Here is a 17,865-nt window from a genome sequence, read left to right on the forward strand (position 1 = left end):
GGTTCTAGAGGGTCTTGAATATTGCAGGGATCAAATTTGGATGTTATCTCACAAATGAAAACATGTGAAATCACACTGTTAGAACACAGCCATCCTTTCACAGGGCCAATCTCAAACAGCAAGGCTACAGAATTGCTATAGAAGTAGTGTGCAGCTGAGATAAAGTATGTTTGTTTCTGCAGAAGTGTATTCCACTATTTTTAAAGCATAACTACTCCACAAGCATCCAGGGTAGAAGAGATGTTGTATTTTTCACAGCAAATTCTAGTTACATATCTCTGGAACTTGTAAATAATACTTAGAATACAATATTTCATATTGGTGCAAAATGTACAGTCAAACACAAAACACGTATTGCAAAATATACACAGAATTGTTCTAAGAACAGAACCCAAGGATGAACAGATGTTTAAATATAAGAGAAAATTCCATCTTTTATAAATTACTTAAAAAAAATCTATTAGTACATTAGGTATGTTGTTTGTAGACAAGTTACCACAATATAGTGACATGTCTCATTTGCAAGGCGGACATTGAGAAACAAATTACATAAGTAAAAGCTAGTTTTTGAGACCAATCCACAAGCAGATGTGTGATAACACATTACTGGTTTGAGGCACAGAGTGTGGAAACCATTTTTAACCACTTTAATGCTTATACTTAGGCCTTTTTTTTTCTGAGAATTTGGCAGATGCACAAAGAATAAGCACTAGACAATAACTTGTCAGCTTACATTAGTTTATTGGGTCAGGATTATTTATTACTGATGTATTAGAACATTCACAAGAAATGCTATGAGACACCTTAAGAGTATCTTGATAATAAAACAGCATTAATATAACTGTGTTAATTGGATGATTTAATAACTAGAGGTGAAAAACAGTTATTTAAGCAATAGTTAAGTTATAGTTTGAGAAGAATTAAGATGTCATCAGTCATTCATAAGCAGGAGAGACACTGAACTCTATAGTAAATTACAAACTCTAATGCTTTGCATTCAAAGCAGAGATGTTGTCTTCCAATATTCAGAACTTGTAGCTTCAAGACACTGATTGCTGCTAGCTACACCATTGCTAACTGAACTATCACAAGGATAACTTGCTTTGGGCATGTTTGGAATGCTAGAGTTATACAGCTATTGCTATGCTACAGATCCCCAAATTTTGCTTTAAAATAGCAGTGAAGGCTTTGTAAGCACCCAAAATTACACAATAAATACTCAGTAATACTTCAAGCACCTCTTGCTACCCAGTTTGGCATGATAAGCAGCACTAAGAAATGGATGCCATGGTGAGACAAGGTGTTAGCAGTTTGACTCTGACATTCTTGATTTGTGCCTGCCTGCCTTCAGAAAGCAAAAGAGCTTGTGTGGCCCACTCTGTCATGGTGAGAGAGGACTCTAAGTGCCGGACAGTCACCAGACATAACCTTTCTGCAGTCAAGCACAAGGGCAGGCTCTCTGCTCTTCAACCAGCAGTGATCTGTATGGGGGAGAAGCTCTGCCTTATATGGCTGATGTTTATAATTGGAGTTGCTGCCAGAGGTGTAATAGGGGATGTGCACAATATAAATGAAGCCATATCTTCGGAAATCAGGTTGTCCCCTAAATTACACACTTGACCAGTGCAGAGTGACATGCTAAATGGCTATGCTGCCAGGAGAGCTCAGAGGGATAACTACACCAGTAACACTGCCCTATTAAAAAATACTTTGCTTTGGGATAGATCTTTAATATCTACAAATGTTTATTTCAAGACTTCAACTTTTTCCATCACTGATCTGCTATAAAATGTTCTCATAAATTATCTTCACAAAAAATAAAGTCACTCTTTCAGAAAACAAGTTCAATACAACACACTTGTATCAGTACAAATTCTGTTCTGTGAATCCATGGCAGAGAAGCCATAACTCACACTGAAGTCTCTCCAGCGCAACATAACCAGGACTCTAAAAACAGAAGGCAACTATTCCATTAATTACCATGGTAAGCAGAAACAATGCTTCCAAAACACACAGAGTGCACTGTTTCAATGGACATGTATGGGTTTACAATCAATAGTCACTGTCCTGTAAACATTGAAACTGCCACTCTAACTGCAGGTTAAGGTTAGTAATTTGCATTCATTTCACTGCACTCTGCACATACAATGTCTGCGCTGCTAAAGAAAATCAACAACAAAACAAAATAATTAAATAGCAAAAGGAATGAAGGCGTTGGGCTGGACGTGTCCTTCAACTAAGTGTCAAATCAGTAAGTGTTGACATTATAAATAAAACCTGAACATTATTTTATGCATTATAGAAGCAGTCTAGTAAAACCTAAAACTTAGAATAGCAGCAAATTTGCTTAAAAACGTACACAAACTTTCAGTCAGTCAGCTATAAAATACATTCTGCAATGTGAGAAGCCATCTCTATCCCCAAGCAGGTTTTCAAGGACAACACAGTGTTAGACATGGATGGGGAACAGGAACACTGCAGCCAGAAAATCTCCTAAACATTTGTATTCTACAAACTTGTTCTCATTGTTATCTGAAAGTGCATCTTTGTATCTGTAGAATCATCCCCATATTTACAAAAAAGTACAAACATTGTAATTTTGCCACATCTCAAGCCTATCAAACCTGTATCTTCTGTTAAGTGCAAAAAGTATAATGAATTTATATATATTGACACATATAAGATCAAAGGCTGAAAACGAGGCAACATGGTCACCGGTGAATCCAATGCAATTCAGTAGTTGCCAAATCTTTGCTGCACAGCTGTTAGATGGCTAAACTGGAAATTAAACAATAGCCTAAGCCAAACTGACAGAGCAGCATTCAGAGCAGGAACTCCATTCCCCCACTGTCCACATTCACCAGCACATGCTCATACCTTCATTACTGATTTGGGTACAGAGCTAGGCCCAAAGGACAGGAGGGCAGCCAGGCAGAAAGAGGAAGATGTATAATCACTCTGAAGGTAAGGAAGACTTATGGGGTGCAGAGTGAAAGAGTATCTACTGCCAGTGCACAACTACAATGAGCCACCAATACTTGTGCTGGAATATTGACTGGAGACTATGCAAGACAGGCCATAACTACAGCCAGTACATTATTAAATACATATGCAACCAAATCTGTTGTGTCTTCAACGTAAGCGCTTTCCAAGTGTCACAACAGCTCCTCTCTTACCTTCTCCTCCCACAAAAACAGGTTCCATTTGATAATGATGTTTATATGCCAACAGAGTGCTACAGAATCACATGCACGCATAAATGCTGAGCAATTTGAAACAGCTGATATTCAGATCAAGTACATTATTTGCTCTAAAGAAATGAAAACAATACAATATTTGTAAGAGGGTAACTGTGAAGATTAACAACAATTGCCTATAACAGTTCATTTAGTTTAGCTCCTTAGTAAAGTGTTGCAGTGACAGCTTCTTCTTAGTTTTTAAAATGCTACAACAGCCATTGCCATTGGTTTTAGACACACATATACTTGACTAAAATCTAGAAACAGCAAGCAGAGCTCAAACTGCGTAACTGCAGAGATTGTACTATAAACACAGTTATGCTTTCACTATATTGCCATCATGTCTTGTTGGAAAGTGCAAGTCCTGCCTCATGTCCAAAACCACTGAGAGAAAGATCCAGAAGTGAGTGCTATCAGAATGCTGTGACAGGGCAAAAGCTGTATAATTAGGCACTGTGGAAGGAAATACAATAAGGCTTATTCTTAAAGGGTGTGTGCACATGCAGTACACACACGTATGTACACATATAGAAACAAAAGGTTTTTGGCAAAATAACTATTTTACCTAAAAATCAATGCAGTGAAAACACCAGCAATTTAAACTGTACAAATCAAGGGTAAAAGCCATGCGGAAAAAAAAGCAGCAAATTTTCTGAAGTAGCACCCATATCTCAGGGATGAGCTTTTGAATTTTGATTCTACTAATTCAAGGCAGAGGTAATGTGTTTATCCATCAAAATAGATGTTAACCAACTGACCACCTGCACTAATCTGCAACACTGGGATATTTGAAAGGAACCAGGGTTTTCAGGACCTTTCTCTCCCCAATGCCTAAAGTAGGGCACTAGTAAAAGGTCAGGAGAATGTACCTCAGCAGGAGAGATGCTAGTTGTGCTATTTGTGCCTGCCATGGTTTATAGGCAAGGTAAAAAGGCAGTGGAGAGAGGATGAAGAAGTGTGCTCAGGACAGCAAAGAGCCTGCGTCTCTTCCCTGTCCACAGTTACAGCTCCTGGTCCTGTGTTCCTGATGTTACTTAACACCTGTCTTGACAGAACTGAGCCTCTTCCCCAACACTTTTGTTGCTGAATTATTTGAAGGACTTGACCATGTGACCACTAGGTTGTCACACAATACCACTCAATCAGTATGGGGAATCATCTATCTGCCCATTGTCACATAAATTATACTGCATTGTTATGTTCAGTGGAAAGTCTAAGTTTAAATGTTTCATATTAACTGCAAAAAGTTATCCCCTCCCTTCATGCAGGCCTTGCATATCATGGAAGAAAATACTAGGTCTTCTCGGACACCATATGCAATGAAAATGTGTGAAAAAAAATACACACACACATACGTATATTCTTGATATAATGGCCTTTACAGAACCTGAAACTAGAACATCTTAATAGAGGGGTTAATAAGTGAGTTTTTCCTTTTAAAAGCTTTACAGAGGGTTTCCTATCTCAGCTGAAATCTGTTTTGTCATCAAAACACGTTAAGCATCATCTTTTGATGCGCAGTGTGCTTTTGATACAAAGTGTGTTTTTCTTAAGCTATGTTTTCATTCCAATGTGGCACTCATCTGCTGAAATATATGACAGTTGGTTTCTGGAAAAAAGCAAAAAAAGGGAAAGAAAAACAAAAACTCAAAGACTTCCCCCTCTGGAAGAGATTACACTCATACTTCAGTGTCATCTTGCTACCATGATACTATCCCAAAACAGGCTTGTACAGTGTTCCAGGGACGGGAAATCTCCAGGAATAATATGCCACAGTAAGGGACCCTCTGGTTAAAATATTGTGACCTGTGAGTTCCATGTTATTTTAGGTAACAGATACAGAGCAAATGGACAGACAGCCAGGTCCTTAACAAGCCAAGAACTTGAAACACAGTCAGCTATGTGCTCCAGGATTATATATGCCTGAAAAAATAGTAAGACAGGGTTATTTATTTGGGCTGCAGAAAACAGTCAGTACTAGCAATATTAAACTTTATGCATGTTTTCTGTAACAAAAAGCCCAACTTCCTTTACTGAGTCAGCAACTAGAAAGGAGACTATGCATTCTTTCTGCTGTCCTAAGGATACAAAGCAGTTTCTCTTTCTCGACAATTATGAAGCAGCAGCCTATTCTAGATTTCCTCTCTAGTTTGTGAGCTTCATTCAGAGAGTGCATACCCTGAAATGAAACACTTGATCCTCCCTACTTGTAATGCTGATACCAGGATGCCAGAAGAGGTCCAGCTGATCCCTCATGTCCAGGTTCTGAAGAAGACAACCCTATGCTTAATGATCAGAAGGACAGGGCTTTTAGCTCTGTACTATCCAAACTATTTCCTTCATAGCATGAATCCAGTTTTCATGTTGACTAAAAGTTAAGTTGTATTCCACACTGTGGGACCTGAAGAATATCCCCAAATTTAAATTAAGAATTTAAACAATTGAGAAGAGGTTTCACTGAAAACAGAAGTCATTCCTCCCACTCCATCTCTACCAGAAAACTGAGAAGGAATCACTAGACTAAAAGAAGTTTCTGGCATCTGCCATTTTTCCATAGCTGTTTTGTCTCTATAGCTTTAGCTGCATCACTTTGTTGCTATAGATGACATTCACATTCTTGTTGCACCATGACTGGTAAGTAGAAAGCACATGTAATAATCAGCTGTTGCTGAAACTGGCACAGTGCTGAGAGTACTCATCAACAAGATCCAGCAAGAACTGCCTCACCACGTAACTGGCTCCATCACAAAACAGCTTTTGTGTGTTTGAAAGTTACACTTAAGTCCCCTGAAGCAGCTAGAGATGTTTTTCTAGACACACTGGCAAGAGGAATGATCCTAAAGCTGACACTCAAGTGATGAATTCATGCCACCCACAGCTGAAATAGTTATTATTGTGCAACAGAGGAGAAATAAGCCCACCACATGGCTAAGTGGGCTCTAGCCAACACGGTTTAAGCAGCTCCAAGCAGCAGATGCATACAAGTGGCAAAACCTTGCAGGCCCCACCCCCCACCCACAAGTGGCTCACAGAGCCATTTGTGTATGATGTTGACCAAAAGTGAAAGGTTCAGTTCCTGGGTAAACACGATGAGATGAGATGGCAGAGATGTGAGTGAAGAACAACATGACTTCAGCTATGGATAGCAGATACAGATAGTGTATGGCAGGACCAGCATGGCTGCTCCAGCACCAGTCTCCAGCACAATGCTGTACAAGTACTGGATCCCTACACCTTCAGCAGATGGGTAAACATATAGAGGTGGTCTTGGCCTCACAGGAAACAGCCTCTGAAGAGCACACACTCATCAAAGTCACTGTGTCCCTGCCCCCACACCTAATAATACCCACAAAGTCTTGAGAAGCCTGACAAGGTAAGTGAATTTTCATAATGCCTCTCGCATTCCCAGTTGTTTGAAGGCTACAGCAGGTTACATAGCTCCTAAGGCTCCTCAGCAAAGCTATGCTGTACATCAGTTCAGCTCTAACATATGACTGTGCTAATTTACCTAATTGAACACTAAGACGTACTTGTTTTAACCTAATTAATGATAATTCTTGAGCTTGCTGTTATATAACAGTGCAAATCCATGAAAATGAAACAACACGAGTAAAATCAAGACAAAATTGTCTGGTCATGTCAAAGATAATGGTTTCAGTGATAGAAAAGAATTGGGATAACATACTTCTGCCTTGGATATTCTTGTTCCTTTTTTATTTTCAGAGTTGTAGCTGATTAAATTCAAATGCCTTTTAAAACAGGCTTTGGCTGAATAATGAGAAACTAAGCCACAGTTGAAAAATTGCTCTACAGGCTGTTTCCCCTTCATTCATGCTGTCCAAATACTGTTGAGGTAAACGCTCTGAAATATTTTGACTCAACTGTTCTAGCACTTTCTCTCTTCCAGTGCACTGGGATCCTTTTACAGAAATAATCTCTCCTGTGTTTTGTGTTTTTCTCTTTACACTTGTACTGTTTCAGCTGTGCTATTTGGACTGATCCAAGGAGTTGTCAGCAGCTCATGTTTTTGCCTTTTTTTGGTTAGGATGCTATTGTGAGCATTAATTTAAAGAAAAACATTTTCAGTTATAGAAAAATTTTAAAAATTATCTGTGGAATGATTTTCTTTAAGAATGAACTGGGAAGAGGTAAGGATTTTTTGTGAAAGCAAATGCAGAAATCTCAGCATCTTAGAATCTCTGTGTGGCTGGGAAACAGCTAACAGAAAAGCAAACTCAAGTAAACATTTCAGATGAGACAGGTGGTACATTATAGTTATTTGTGACAATGAGGTACTATCTTTGAAAGACAAAGAAGAACCCAGTACTATCAAAATGTAACGAAAGGCACGCTCATAGGCAACACTCTTCACAACTTGTCTGCACTTGGTTTTACTGGACCAGGGTGGTATCTACCATAGATGTGAACATAGGTTTCCCCTTAGCGTCCTCCTTCAGAGACTGACATGCTATCCACTTTCACCTCTTTCAGGTTTCCAGTTTTTTTCTGCTTCTGCTTGGATTTTTTCAACATATGGACCTAGAATTGAAAATATTTAAAAGAAGGTGAATATTAAAATATCTGCAGCCATCAATAAGCTGATCTAAGGCAACTAACTAGTAACCAAGTAAAAAGCTGAACTGCAACAAAAAAACCATTTAAATACACAACTATCTGGTGCACCTATCCTTGTAAAGCTACAGGATTTACTGCTTTTTTTACATAAACATTATGTATGTATATGCATATATATTCCTGTACACACACAGATATATATACCCATGTATGGAGATAACTAGTCAGTAACCTAGTAGAAAAAGAAGAAATGTTGCTCACTGAAGGACAAGTTAAGTATGCTCTCTCTCTCTTTCCATTACCTTCCTACTTCCTCTCATGAAAAGAACAAAGTTTTAACATATTCTGAAACTCTGAGGTATGACCCTCTCTTTCACTCACTTCTCCTCAGCAAGGGAAATTTTTCTGGTAGCCCTCCCAGTACAGCTACATATCCTCTGAGCTTGCCTATAGCAGCAAATGTCTGTGAGTTGGAAAGGCACTTTAAGGTAGCAGGCAAACATGCAGACTGGTGTGCACCACAGTCATCTACTGCAAAATGTTTATTTCGCAATTTCAAAGTCAACAGGAAAGTTAAATTCTTAGGGAGCTGATGTTGCCTTCTACGCACACATTGAGATAATCAAGAGAAAACAGACACTGATTATTCAAGTCTCTTTTTCACAGACCCTGCTCCTCTCTTATTCATTTTTCTCCTTTGCTACTACTGTCTGACAGACCTTCTCTTCTCCAGCAGACTGATTTCTACCTTGCGCACTGCACTACTACCATGGGCTTCATAACTGCCCTGCTTCAAGAAAAGCAACACTGCCTGAGATCTCAATACAGAGGAAAAATTGAGTCACTAGGCCAAAGCTCAGGGACTACTTTTTTAAACATGAGCCTCATCTGAGCCACTGGAGAGAGCCCTCAAACCATCTTCTTTAGAAATTGCAATGTCAGTTACCACACAGTGCTAAGCAGCTCCTATAGGGTTAAGTATCAGAACATAGACAAGCAAGATAATACTGAACATCCAGCGCAGGAACAAAGTCAGATTGCTAAGAGAAACCTACACCCAGTACCTTTGGTCCTGCAGCAGAAATTATAATCTGGCCAGGAGCCTGAATCCAGGGTTCTCCATCAACTTGAACTGGAATTGGCTTTAGGAGCGTTACACGGAAATACGAGCCTTGAGCTATGCGGATTCCTGATCGAAAACCACCTTGGACTTGACCCTGTTAGGGAATAAAAGCCAGGATATCAATCACCCCAACTAACAAGAAATACAAATACTATCTGCAATTAAAATGGGTGGATATTGTTTTACTCTCACCTGACATTTTAAGTGTCAGTTTAAAAAACTTCTTAGGCAAAACTAGAATGCCTTTACTGCCCCAGCACTAATTATTTCAGCTAGTCCAGGAAGGAGAACTCTGATACCCCTGCAGGCTGTGGGAGGCAAAACAACTCCCAAAGCAAAGCTGTTTGTACACAAAGGCTGGCCAAGAAACATATACTCAAAAAGGTCATGTTTGCTTTGGCCTGCTCCTCCATAACACAGTAAATACTTCTAAAAACACCTAATTATACACACAGGCTTCAGCACATGTGAAATTCCAAAGTCTAAAAGCAGCTTATTAATCAGAGAGAGTTTTTCCAAACTCAACTCCATATATCTACGGAAATACATACACACACTGAATTTCTTACACACATACTCAACTACAACTTAATAGCTGAGTTAAGTTTTAGAGTTAACTGTAGGAGTGAGGCAAAGTGAACTTTCCTGCTACACATACTCTTGGAGAATGTGAGCAGAAATCAAACATTGGAGTAAAAACCTTACTATCACAACCCCAATGCACAGGTTTGTTAACATTTACACTCCAAAGTACAAATGCTGCTCCTACTTTCACAAAAGATGTAAAGATCTCTACCAAAACAACTCTTCAGTATATTTTATAAGATCTAAATTACAAAATAAAGCTGACCAACAGCAAAGATTGAGCTCCACAAAATTTAAGCACCCACCTTTCCATTTTTGGTGGTTTCATGGATTAGTTATTTCTAGTTACCTGATCACATATATTTTTTCAGCGGTCGTTTCCTTTAAATAGTGGTAAGATGTGAAGAGAAAAATAACCTACCATTCCCCAGGACTGTGTTACTAATAGCAGACCATTGTAAAAATATGTTATACATGAAATAATTAAAAAAGAATTGTATAAGTTGAGTCGTAATATTCTTTGCAGAACAGCATACCACCTGCTTGATGTAGCATTCAAATCAAGAGCAGCAAGTGTCAAATTCTCAGTGACAGGTATTGGAAAGCCTGTGGCAGATAATTACAAAGCAACCTGGCTTGATGGAATCTCCATTGTGATGAGATACGACAAGACTTTTCACAAGTAGATTAGGTGAAGGGTGCATGTTTTTGTAATATTAGAATAAAATCCCATGAATCGTTCCATTTGGACACCGTGACACCTGTTATGAGCTAGTGCATTCCACAATACAGACACACATTTTTATTTAATATATACATATATTACATTATATATATGCACACATGTATGTTTCTCTACTTGGTTCAAAGTCTAGTTAAGTCATGAAGCATTTCCCTGTGGATTTTGAACAAGTTCTCAATTCCTATTACTTCTTCTTACCCAGCCTTAACAAAGAGTTGTAATTTTTAGGACCATGCTCTTGCAATGCACTGTTTGTTATGGAAATAAGCCTGTTCCCATAAAATGTATGTTTCTTCTGTGCTTACTGGAATGTCAACTCACCATGTGAACGACGCCAGTCACACCAACCACTTCCAGTAGGCCGTCATCAATGCGTGGTTTCTCAAAGCGGTTGTCACTCTCAGACCCCCAGAGATCGGCTCCAGAGCCCCAGCTGTGTGGAGAGCACACCAGTGACCACCTGTGGCCCTGTGGTCTGCCCCTGGGCACACTTCCTGGTGCCCTGATAAGAGTGGCTGGTTTCTCAGGCTTCAAAAGCCACATATTCAGCTCCCCCACCAGCTGGAGGAAGCAGTTTTCCTGCATTGTAAAGGCAGGTACTGTTTTTCTAAAATCTGGAAGAATTTTTATCTGATTTTTAATAGTAAAGGCAGTGAAGTAAATAGTTTCCATTGGAAAGAGAAGGTGTAAATAGGAATAAGGTAACTGTAGAGTTTTAGTTTGCTAGGATTACAGGTTACAGCTAAACTAACCCTTAATTTTCAAGACAAAAGAACTTAACATAGCTCTTACTGGTCTTGACAGTAAGTACTGAATGGAAGTTACTGAAGATAAACTAAAGCTAAAATAGTTACCAAGATTTCATTGTTGTACCTGGCCAAAAGCACTTGTAGTTAGGCATATATTAATGCACTTCAGCCCTCTGAAATGCTCCTGGCAATTTAAACCATGCTGCTTTTTGTGCAGTACTGACCATTCCCACTCAAAATCACTTGCTTATGTTTTGTGCATGAACTACTCATCATTTAATTAGGATTTTTTTTTCTCCACAGCTCTCACGTGCAATGTATATTTGTGTACATGTATATATGTAAAAATAAGTATTTGAATAAAACATTTTTAGACTAAAATGCAAAGATATAGGTTGTTTAAGATGGTAAAATTAAACATCAAGATTGAAAAAATAATAGTATGACAGGACCAATTACCTGCTGGTTTTGTTAACTGGTAACAGGTTTTACCTGTTACTTAACGATTTGACATTTGATGCTCAAATACCAAGCAGCAGTTCTACACACACAGTCCAGCATGCATCCACAAGGGATCTTTCCTCTTCTTTTTACCTGGGTATGTTAATAAAAATGAGTCCTTCTATACTTGGTAACTCCACCTCATGCTGGTCCACTTGCAGCTTTATGTCCTTGTGAAGGTTTCTAGTGTGACTTATCTTCTGCAGCCCAACTTTCACGTAAACTCCCTTGTTGTGAAACCTAGGAGCAGACAAGCATCTTTTAAATAAAAGGCAAGGCCAGACATAGCACTCTTCCCTGTATGTACACCACTACTGTCCTCTAGCAGATATGTTTAAAGAGTTTTTTAATTAAAACCCATTTAAAACTCTTCTAGCTTTACTGCAAAAACAAAGCATAAACCATGAACTGCTTCTTTACATACCTTTACTTAAGGGATGATTCTGCTGCATGTGCAAATTGTGAAATTTTATTACAGAAAAATCACCTCTTCTTGACGCATTGCCTGAATACAATGCCTCTTTGAAATGTAAACTCCTAGGCTGGAAGATTACATTTTTGATTAAGACTTAGAGGTCGCCATGACCCATTTCAAATTGTTTTCTCATGCAATGATACAATGCTTACGGCAAAACAACATTTGAAAATCTTTGCTTTACACATTCCTAATTAATTTGGAATGTACTTAGCTGCAGAAACTTAAAACAGGCTTAGTAATCTCAACTTGTGACAGAGCTCTAACATCTCTAATTTTAGAATAAAAAAGATGAGGAAGATTTTTATGGCATCCCTAGAAATGGCAAAATATTTTAAGAATAACATTAACAAAAGATAGTTAAACACACAGACTATTTTCTTCTATAATGGAAACCTTTGGATACATGGCCTTTAGGGCAACCTTAAAATAAAAAGCATAAATTTCCATTATTTGACACTACTAGTACATGGGTGTCATTGGAATTCAACTCTGCAAAATCTCTCTAGCATTATGTCTAAATACCATAGACATTGAAGTGGGGAAGACAGCCAGTGCAGGTTACAGCCAAGTCCTCAGACAGAGACTTTTCAAACTTTTCAGTCATCTTAAATTATTACATTGGGAATGATTAGTCCTATGTCCTAACAGTTTAAAATAGCACCAAATTAAAGGTACCTAATGTAACACTGCTTAACATACACTTCTGCTCCATGTAAGATGTGTCTATGCTAAAATGGGTTTTATTTAATTTGGATACGACTGAAAAATACTGGAAGTAGGAAGCACAACATTTGCAATATACCCAAGAAGTATAATTTTTTGTTGCATGAAGAAGGAAGCCTTTAGAAACTGAGAATACTTCACAGTGCCCTAACTGCAGAACAGCTGTATATCTCTGTAGAATAAGTCTAAACTTGCATTAGATTGAGCAAAATATTCTCCTGAACCTTGCATTTAGGAAACTGTTTGCCACAGCAATCTCCTGCCATTTTGGATTTGTATAAACAAGATGTGATCTCTTCTATAGTATGCAATCCTAAAGACTGCTCCAGGATCCCATGGGAATGACTTGGATTAAGAGCCAAATGCCTTCTCAGCAAGTTCACTGACAACACAAAGCTGTGAGGAGTGGTTCATACCCCAGACAGCTCTGCAGCTGCTCAGAGAGACCTTGACAGGCTGGAGAGATGGGCAGAGAGAAACCTGAAATTCAACAAAAAGCAAAGGGAGAGTCCTTTACCTGGGGAGGAATAACCCCATGAACCAGCACAGGCTGGTGGTGACCTGCTGGAAAGCAGCTCTGTGGAGAAGGACCTGGGGGTCCTGGTGGACAACAAGCTGTCCCTGAGCCAGCAATGTGTCCTGGGGGCCAGGCAGGCCAATGGGATCTGGGGGTACATTAGGAAAAGCATTGCCTGCAGGTTGAGGGAGGTGATCCTGTCCCTCTGCTGTGTCTGGTGAGGCACATCTGGAGTGCCGTGTCCAGTTCTGGGCTCCTCAGGGCAAGAGAGACAGGGAGCTCCTGGAGAGGGTCCAGTGGAGGGCAACAAAAGTGGTTAAGGGACTGGAGCATCTCTTTAACCAGGAAAGGCTGAGGGAGCTGGGCCTGTTCAGCCTCAAGAGGAGAGGTAACCTTATCAATGTCTATCAGTATCTGAAGGGAGAGTGTCAAGAAGACAGAGCCAGGCAGCAAGCAAGGACAAGAGGCAACGGGCAGAAAATGATGCAGAGAAGTTCAACCTGAACATAAGGAAGAATTTCTTTACTGTGTGGATGACTGAGCACTGGAACAGATTATCCAGAGAGTGTGTGGAGTCTCCCTCACTGGAGATATTCAAGAACCATCTGGAATGCAATCCTGTGCCAAATGCTCTTGGGGTGACTCTGTTTGAGCAGGGAGATTGGACCAGATGACCCACTGTAATCTCTTCCAACCTACCCACTCTGTGATTCTGTGGAAGCAGGTGCCCTATCAGTAAATTTTACACTGGGAAAAAAGCTCATATAGTTTGGCATCTACCAATGCAAAGACCATCACTATTACAATATACACTATTTTTATCTGCCCCACAATGCAAGATGAGTGTTGAATTCCTGCAGGGACGTTATCACTGCACATTGAGCTGCTAGCTAAATGTAAGCAGTCCAGAGCATGTAAAGAGACTCTATTGAGTGAGGCCAAAGAGCACACAGTTTTTGGGACATTTATCAGTTTAAGGTCTTGCTTCAGAAGAGCACTCAAGCCTATATTTCTTCCAAGGACTATCTGCAATTTCTGTTGCCACAATCTGAAACTTCCCGTTCTGCACTCAAGACTAGCCATTTCACCTGCCAGCAGCTGCTGCATCTTGCATTAAGTAGATACCATTTTTAGTTAACTGACTAGAAATAATAATAGTAGTAATAATAATAATAATAATAGTAATCTAATATTACTGACAAGAGTGTTCATTTGCTTATCATAGGGAAACATAAATTCAACTATTTTAGCAGTCATTTTCACAGTCAGTCAAACGTAAATATCATGTATCAGCACTGTTAGCATGCATAAGTTTTTGGTTTCTGTAAAAATGTACCTCAGTATCAATTAATTATTTAATTTTTCCTTTTCAGAAGTATATAGCCCTTCAGATTTGGGGAAAAAAGATTTCTTTCCTTCCCACAAGTACTTCAAGTCATCCTGCAAGAATGATACCAACACATTGTCCACTGCACTATGGAAGCTGCACACTGGGAAATGATTGCAGTGAAGATGATAGGGATGAAAAGCACACAGGACAATAGCAATCAAAGTATATCCCTCAAATGCAGTGGCAATAAGAAGAGAATGCATCTTTTGAGTGCTGCAGCTTTGCAAATATGGAGTAGTATATTTTGAAGAAAGAATGAACATAAGCTGTACATTATATTAACTGCACAAGTCTAGAAGTTTCACCTACCAGAATGGACACTGCCATACACAAACTTACTGCCTGATTTTACTACCTATAATGCTTTCAGTCAAGTGTATTGAAAATACAAGTCAGTGCCTAATAGTAACTTATGTACCAGGAACTACCTCTATTTACATCAACAACTGTATTAGTCAGTTTCTAAGAAAAGGACCATGAGCAATGCCTGTAATGACAGACTACAAGACAGGCTGGAACTACACATCATTGCACTCCTAACTGGTCAGAGAATATTTTTAATAGCTACACTTTGAACACTGCATAATTGTAACTGGCTGTAACTCTGGCGACCAAGAGACAATTTAGAGGGTGTTTAATCACAAACATAGGAGAAAGCAAACGAAAAGTTTCTTTAAGGAACTACTGATTAATTACACAGACATGGTTTCTTTTGCTCATCAATTTCAGTAATTATGAGATGTTGTCCCATTATTGGTTGACACGCATGCCAGAGAGAAGGAAGGTCTCTGTCAACACATTTTTAATACCTTTCCCACTTCAGATACAGTTTTTTCCCTTAATACCAGCATGCAAGTGCTGCAACAGCACTAGGCAAAACTGGAAAAGGTACAGAAGAAGTTCTGAACACTACTAAACAGTGCTTATTGCTCATGTAGCACCACTGCCCTCGCTCTTGCTAAAGGCTTTGTGCAAGAGGTATTTCCACCATCTCAAAATTTCACTGAACTCAACAATGCAGTTATTGGCAAACTAAGATTACGAGTAACAGTGACACGGCTTTCAAAAGCTGCTTTGGTGCTCTCTCTTGGTAGAGGAAAAAATCCCCAAACCAAACCCAAACCAACAAAATACAGCAATTTTGTGTCTGTGACTTCTTGGCTAGCTTAATTCCTCCTTGTCCCAGCTCTGCCACCGGCAGTATTAGTAGATACCTGTAGCATTTAATATTATCAGTTGTAGTATAAATTGGAAGTAATGTAATACCACAGAATTGACCTTCACACCTGGGTTCCCCAGGATTACCTGCTATTAAATTTCCCTGGTTCTTCTTCTCTAGCATGATGAAAGTCCAAGCTCAACTCGGCATCGATGCCCAGACCACAGTAATTGTTCATCTGTACAATCTGACCAAAAGGGGAAAAAAAGGTATCATTTCCTGCTTACATTTATAAATGAAAAATGAAGAATGAAGACATTTCAAAGTTTTTCAACAAAAGCAAGTTTTGCAGATGATTCTTCCAAGTCACTTGCATCTTGACAGATTCTGGAAAACATTTTCCAGAAACACTGCACTAAAAATAAAGCTGCATGAACAACTGTTGACATGTGTAGTCATTATTTCCAAAGTATCAGAAAATTCAAATTTAAATCTTAATTAAAAGTAACAAGCATAATAAGGCAGAAATAAAAAAAAAAAAAGCAGAAATAAAACCAACTCAACCTCTCAAAGCAATTCTATGCAGTAACTTCACAAGCTGCTGAACACTAATGCCACTATTATTTTAGGCATCTGCCATGTATTTATATCACATCATTGGGAAGACACTCTTACTTTGGGAGGTGACCAACTTACACCAGATGAATGAGAAGAACTTGACTTCACCTACTCAGCTGCATTTTAACTAGCTCCCTATATGCTAACCTCAAGTTTCTACAGATTTCAACCATCTCTTCCATTAAATCTTCTTTTGCATGCCACTTCATTCCATAGCTGTTTCATCCTAGGCCTTACTCTCCCATCCTTCACCTTTAAAAAGCAGATTAGACACTATGGGAAAAAAAGCCCCTGCCTCCACCAAGTGAAAAATAGCTGGAACCTAGGTATCTTAAATCCTCCAACTGATTCATAATGCCTAGGATTTTCCAGCGACCAGACTAAAATCCTGGACAATAGCTACCATTGTTATGATTTCCTACTTTTTTTTTTGCAAGCCCCTTGTCCAATTTCTTCATTTAATCTGAAAAGAGAGAACCAGGATTCACATACAGCCCCAAAATCACCATCTAAATCAACTTTTTTAATTTTCTTAAACAGAAACAAGCTCATATGAACCAAATGACAGTGACTTTCACTCAAAAAAAGTGCAAATAACAGATGGCACATATACAGTAAGCACAATAGCAGTAACACGACAGAAGGGTATAGTTCCTGTATATGCTAGCAACTCCTAATTTTTTAAACTGTGAAAGATGAGAGTACCTTTTGGGGAAGGGAGTGTTTTTTGGTTGACACTCCAGTCTTACAAGTGTTTTGGAAAGTGTTTTGGCATTCCTTCCAAAGCCTTTTCTTATTTGAGAAATAATTTTCTTTCCAGTTGAAGTAAATAGGAATGCCATTGCCATGACAGTCTTTTCATTAATCTTCTATCAGATACTTTTTGCTAAACAGCTACAAAACGTGCTCTGCAGTCAACTAGCCCTGCCAAAACCAAAACACTAGGTCCAGACGTGTGCTGTATTCACCAGGAAACAGCTCAGTAAAGCACAAAGACAATTGAGCAGTAAAAATTAATCTACGTTAAAATCCATCCTCTTTGTGATTTTCACTAGAACAATGTTCCTAAGAATCACATTCAAGTGCTGCTCAGCTCACCTTGGGAGGCTCAGGTTCTGCAATGCCATTTTCTGCCCCTTCAGCTGGCTCTTCTGCATCCAAAAGGATAGTCCAGCGATCCATAAGAACATCATCCGCCTCATCCACAGAAACCAAAATGGAGTACGGGTCCTCCCCACTGTAGCCAGCTCCCCAGCGCAAGACCCTCCCCAGGTCATTACCTGGGCAACAGTGAAGAACACCAAAACATGACCGTACTTCATAATCAGTGCATCAGCCCTTTTTTACAAATCACACTGCACTAAGGTGCTCCAATCAAGCTACAGAATTAGTTTGTTTGGAAGGAAGAGTTAACTAGCAGAAAATAAAAATCTAATGTGCTTACCACTGCATACAGACACACTGGA

The 17,865-nt window shown here is 39.1% G+C and overlaps 1 protein-coding gene across 1 annotated transcript in view; it reads right to left on the reverse strand.

Annotated features, from left to right (window-relative positions):
• Positions 1 to 227: 227 nt before the first annotated feature.
• The window catches only part of DGKQ (diacylglycerol kinase theta), an 88,300-nt gene continuing 70,662 nt past the window's right edge, over positions 228 to 17,865 (reverse strand). Inside the window, exons 18-23 of the mRNA XM_033084596.1 lie at positions 17,498 to 17,679; positions 15,928 to 16,028; positions 11,608 to 11,754; positions 10,586 to 10,697; positions 8,879 to 9,031; positions 228 to 7,778 (exon numbers count right to left, since the gene is read on the reverse strand). Of these exons, the coding sequence (XP_032940487.1) occupies positions 7,680 to 7,778; positions 8,879 to 9,031; positions 10,586 to 10,697; positions 11,608 to 11,754; positions 15,928 to 16,028; positions 17,498 to 17,679 (794 nt within the window). The 3' untranslated portion in view covers positions 228 to 7,679. The remainder of the gene's footprint in view (positions 7,779 to 8,878; positions 9,032 to 10,585; positions 10,698 to 11,607; positions 11,755 to 15,927; positions 16,029 to 17,497; positions 17,680 to 17,865) is intronic.

Source organism: Catharus ustulatus, chromosome Z, assembly GCF_009819885.2.
Source record: "Catharus ustulatus isolate bCatUst1 chromosome Z, bCatUst1.pri.v2, whole genome shotgun sequence".
NCBI classification, from domain to species: Eukaryota; Metazoa; Chordata; class Aves; order Passeriformes; family Turdidae; genus Catharus; species Catharus ustulatus.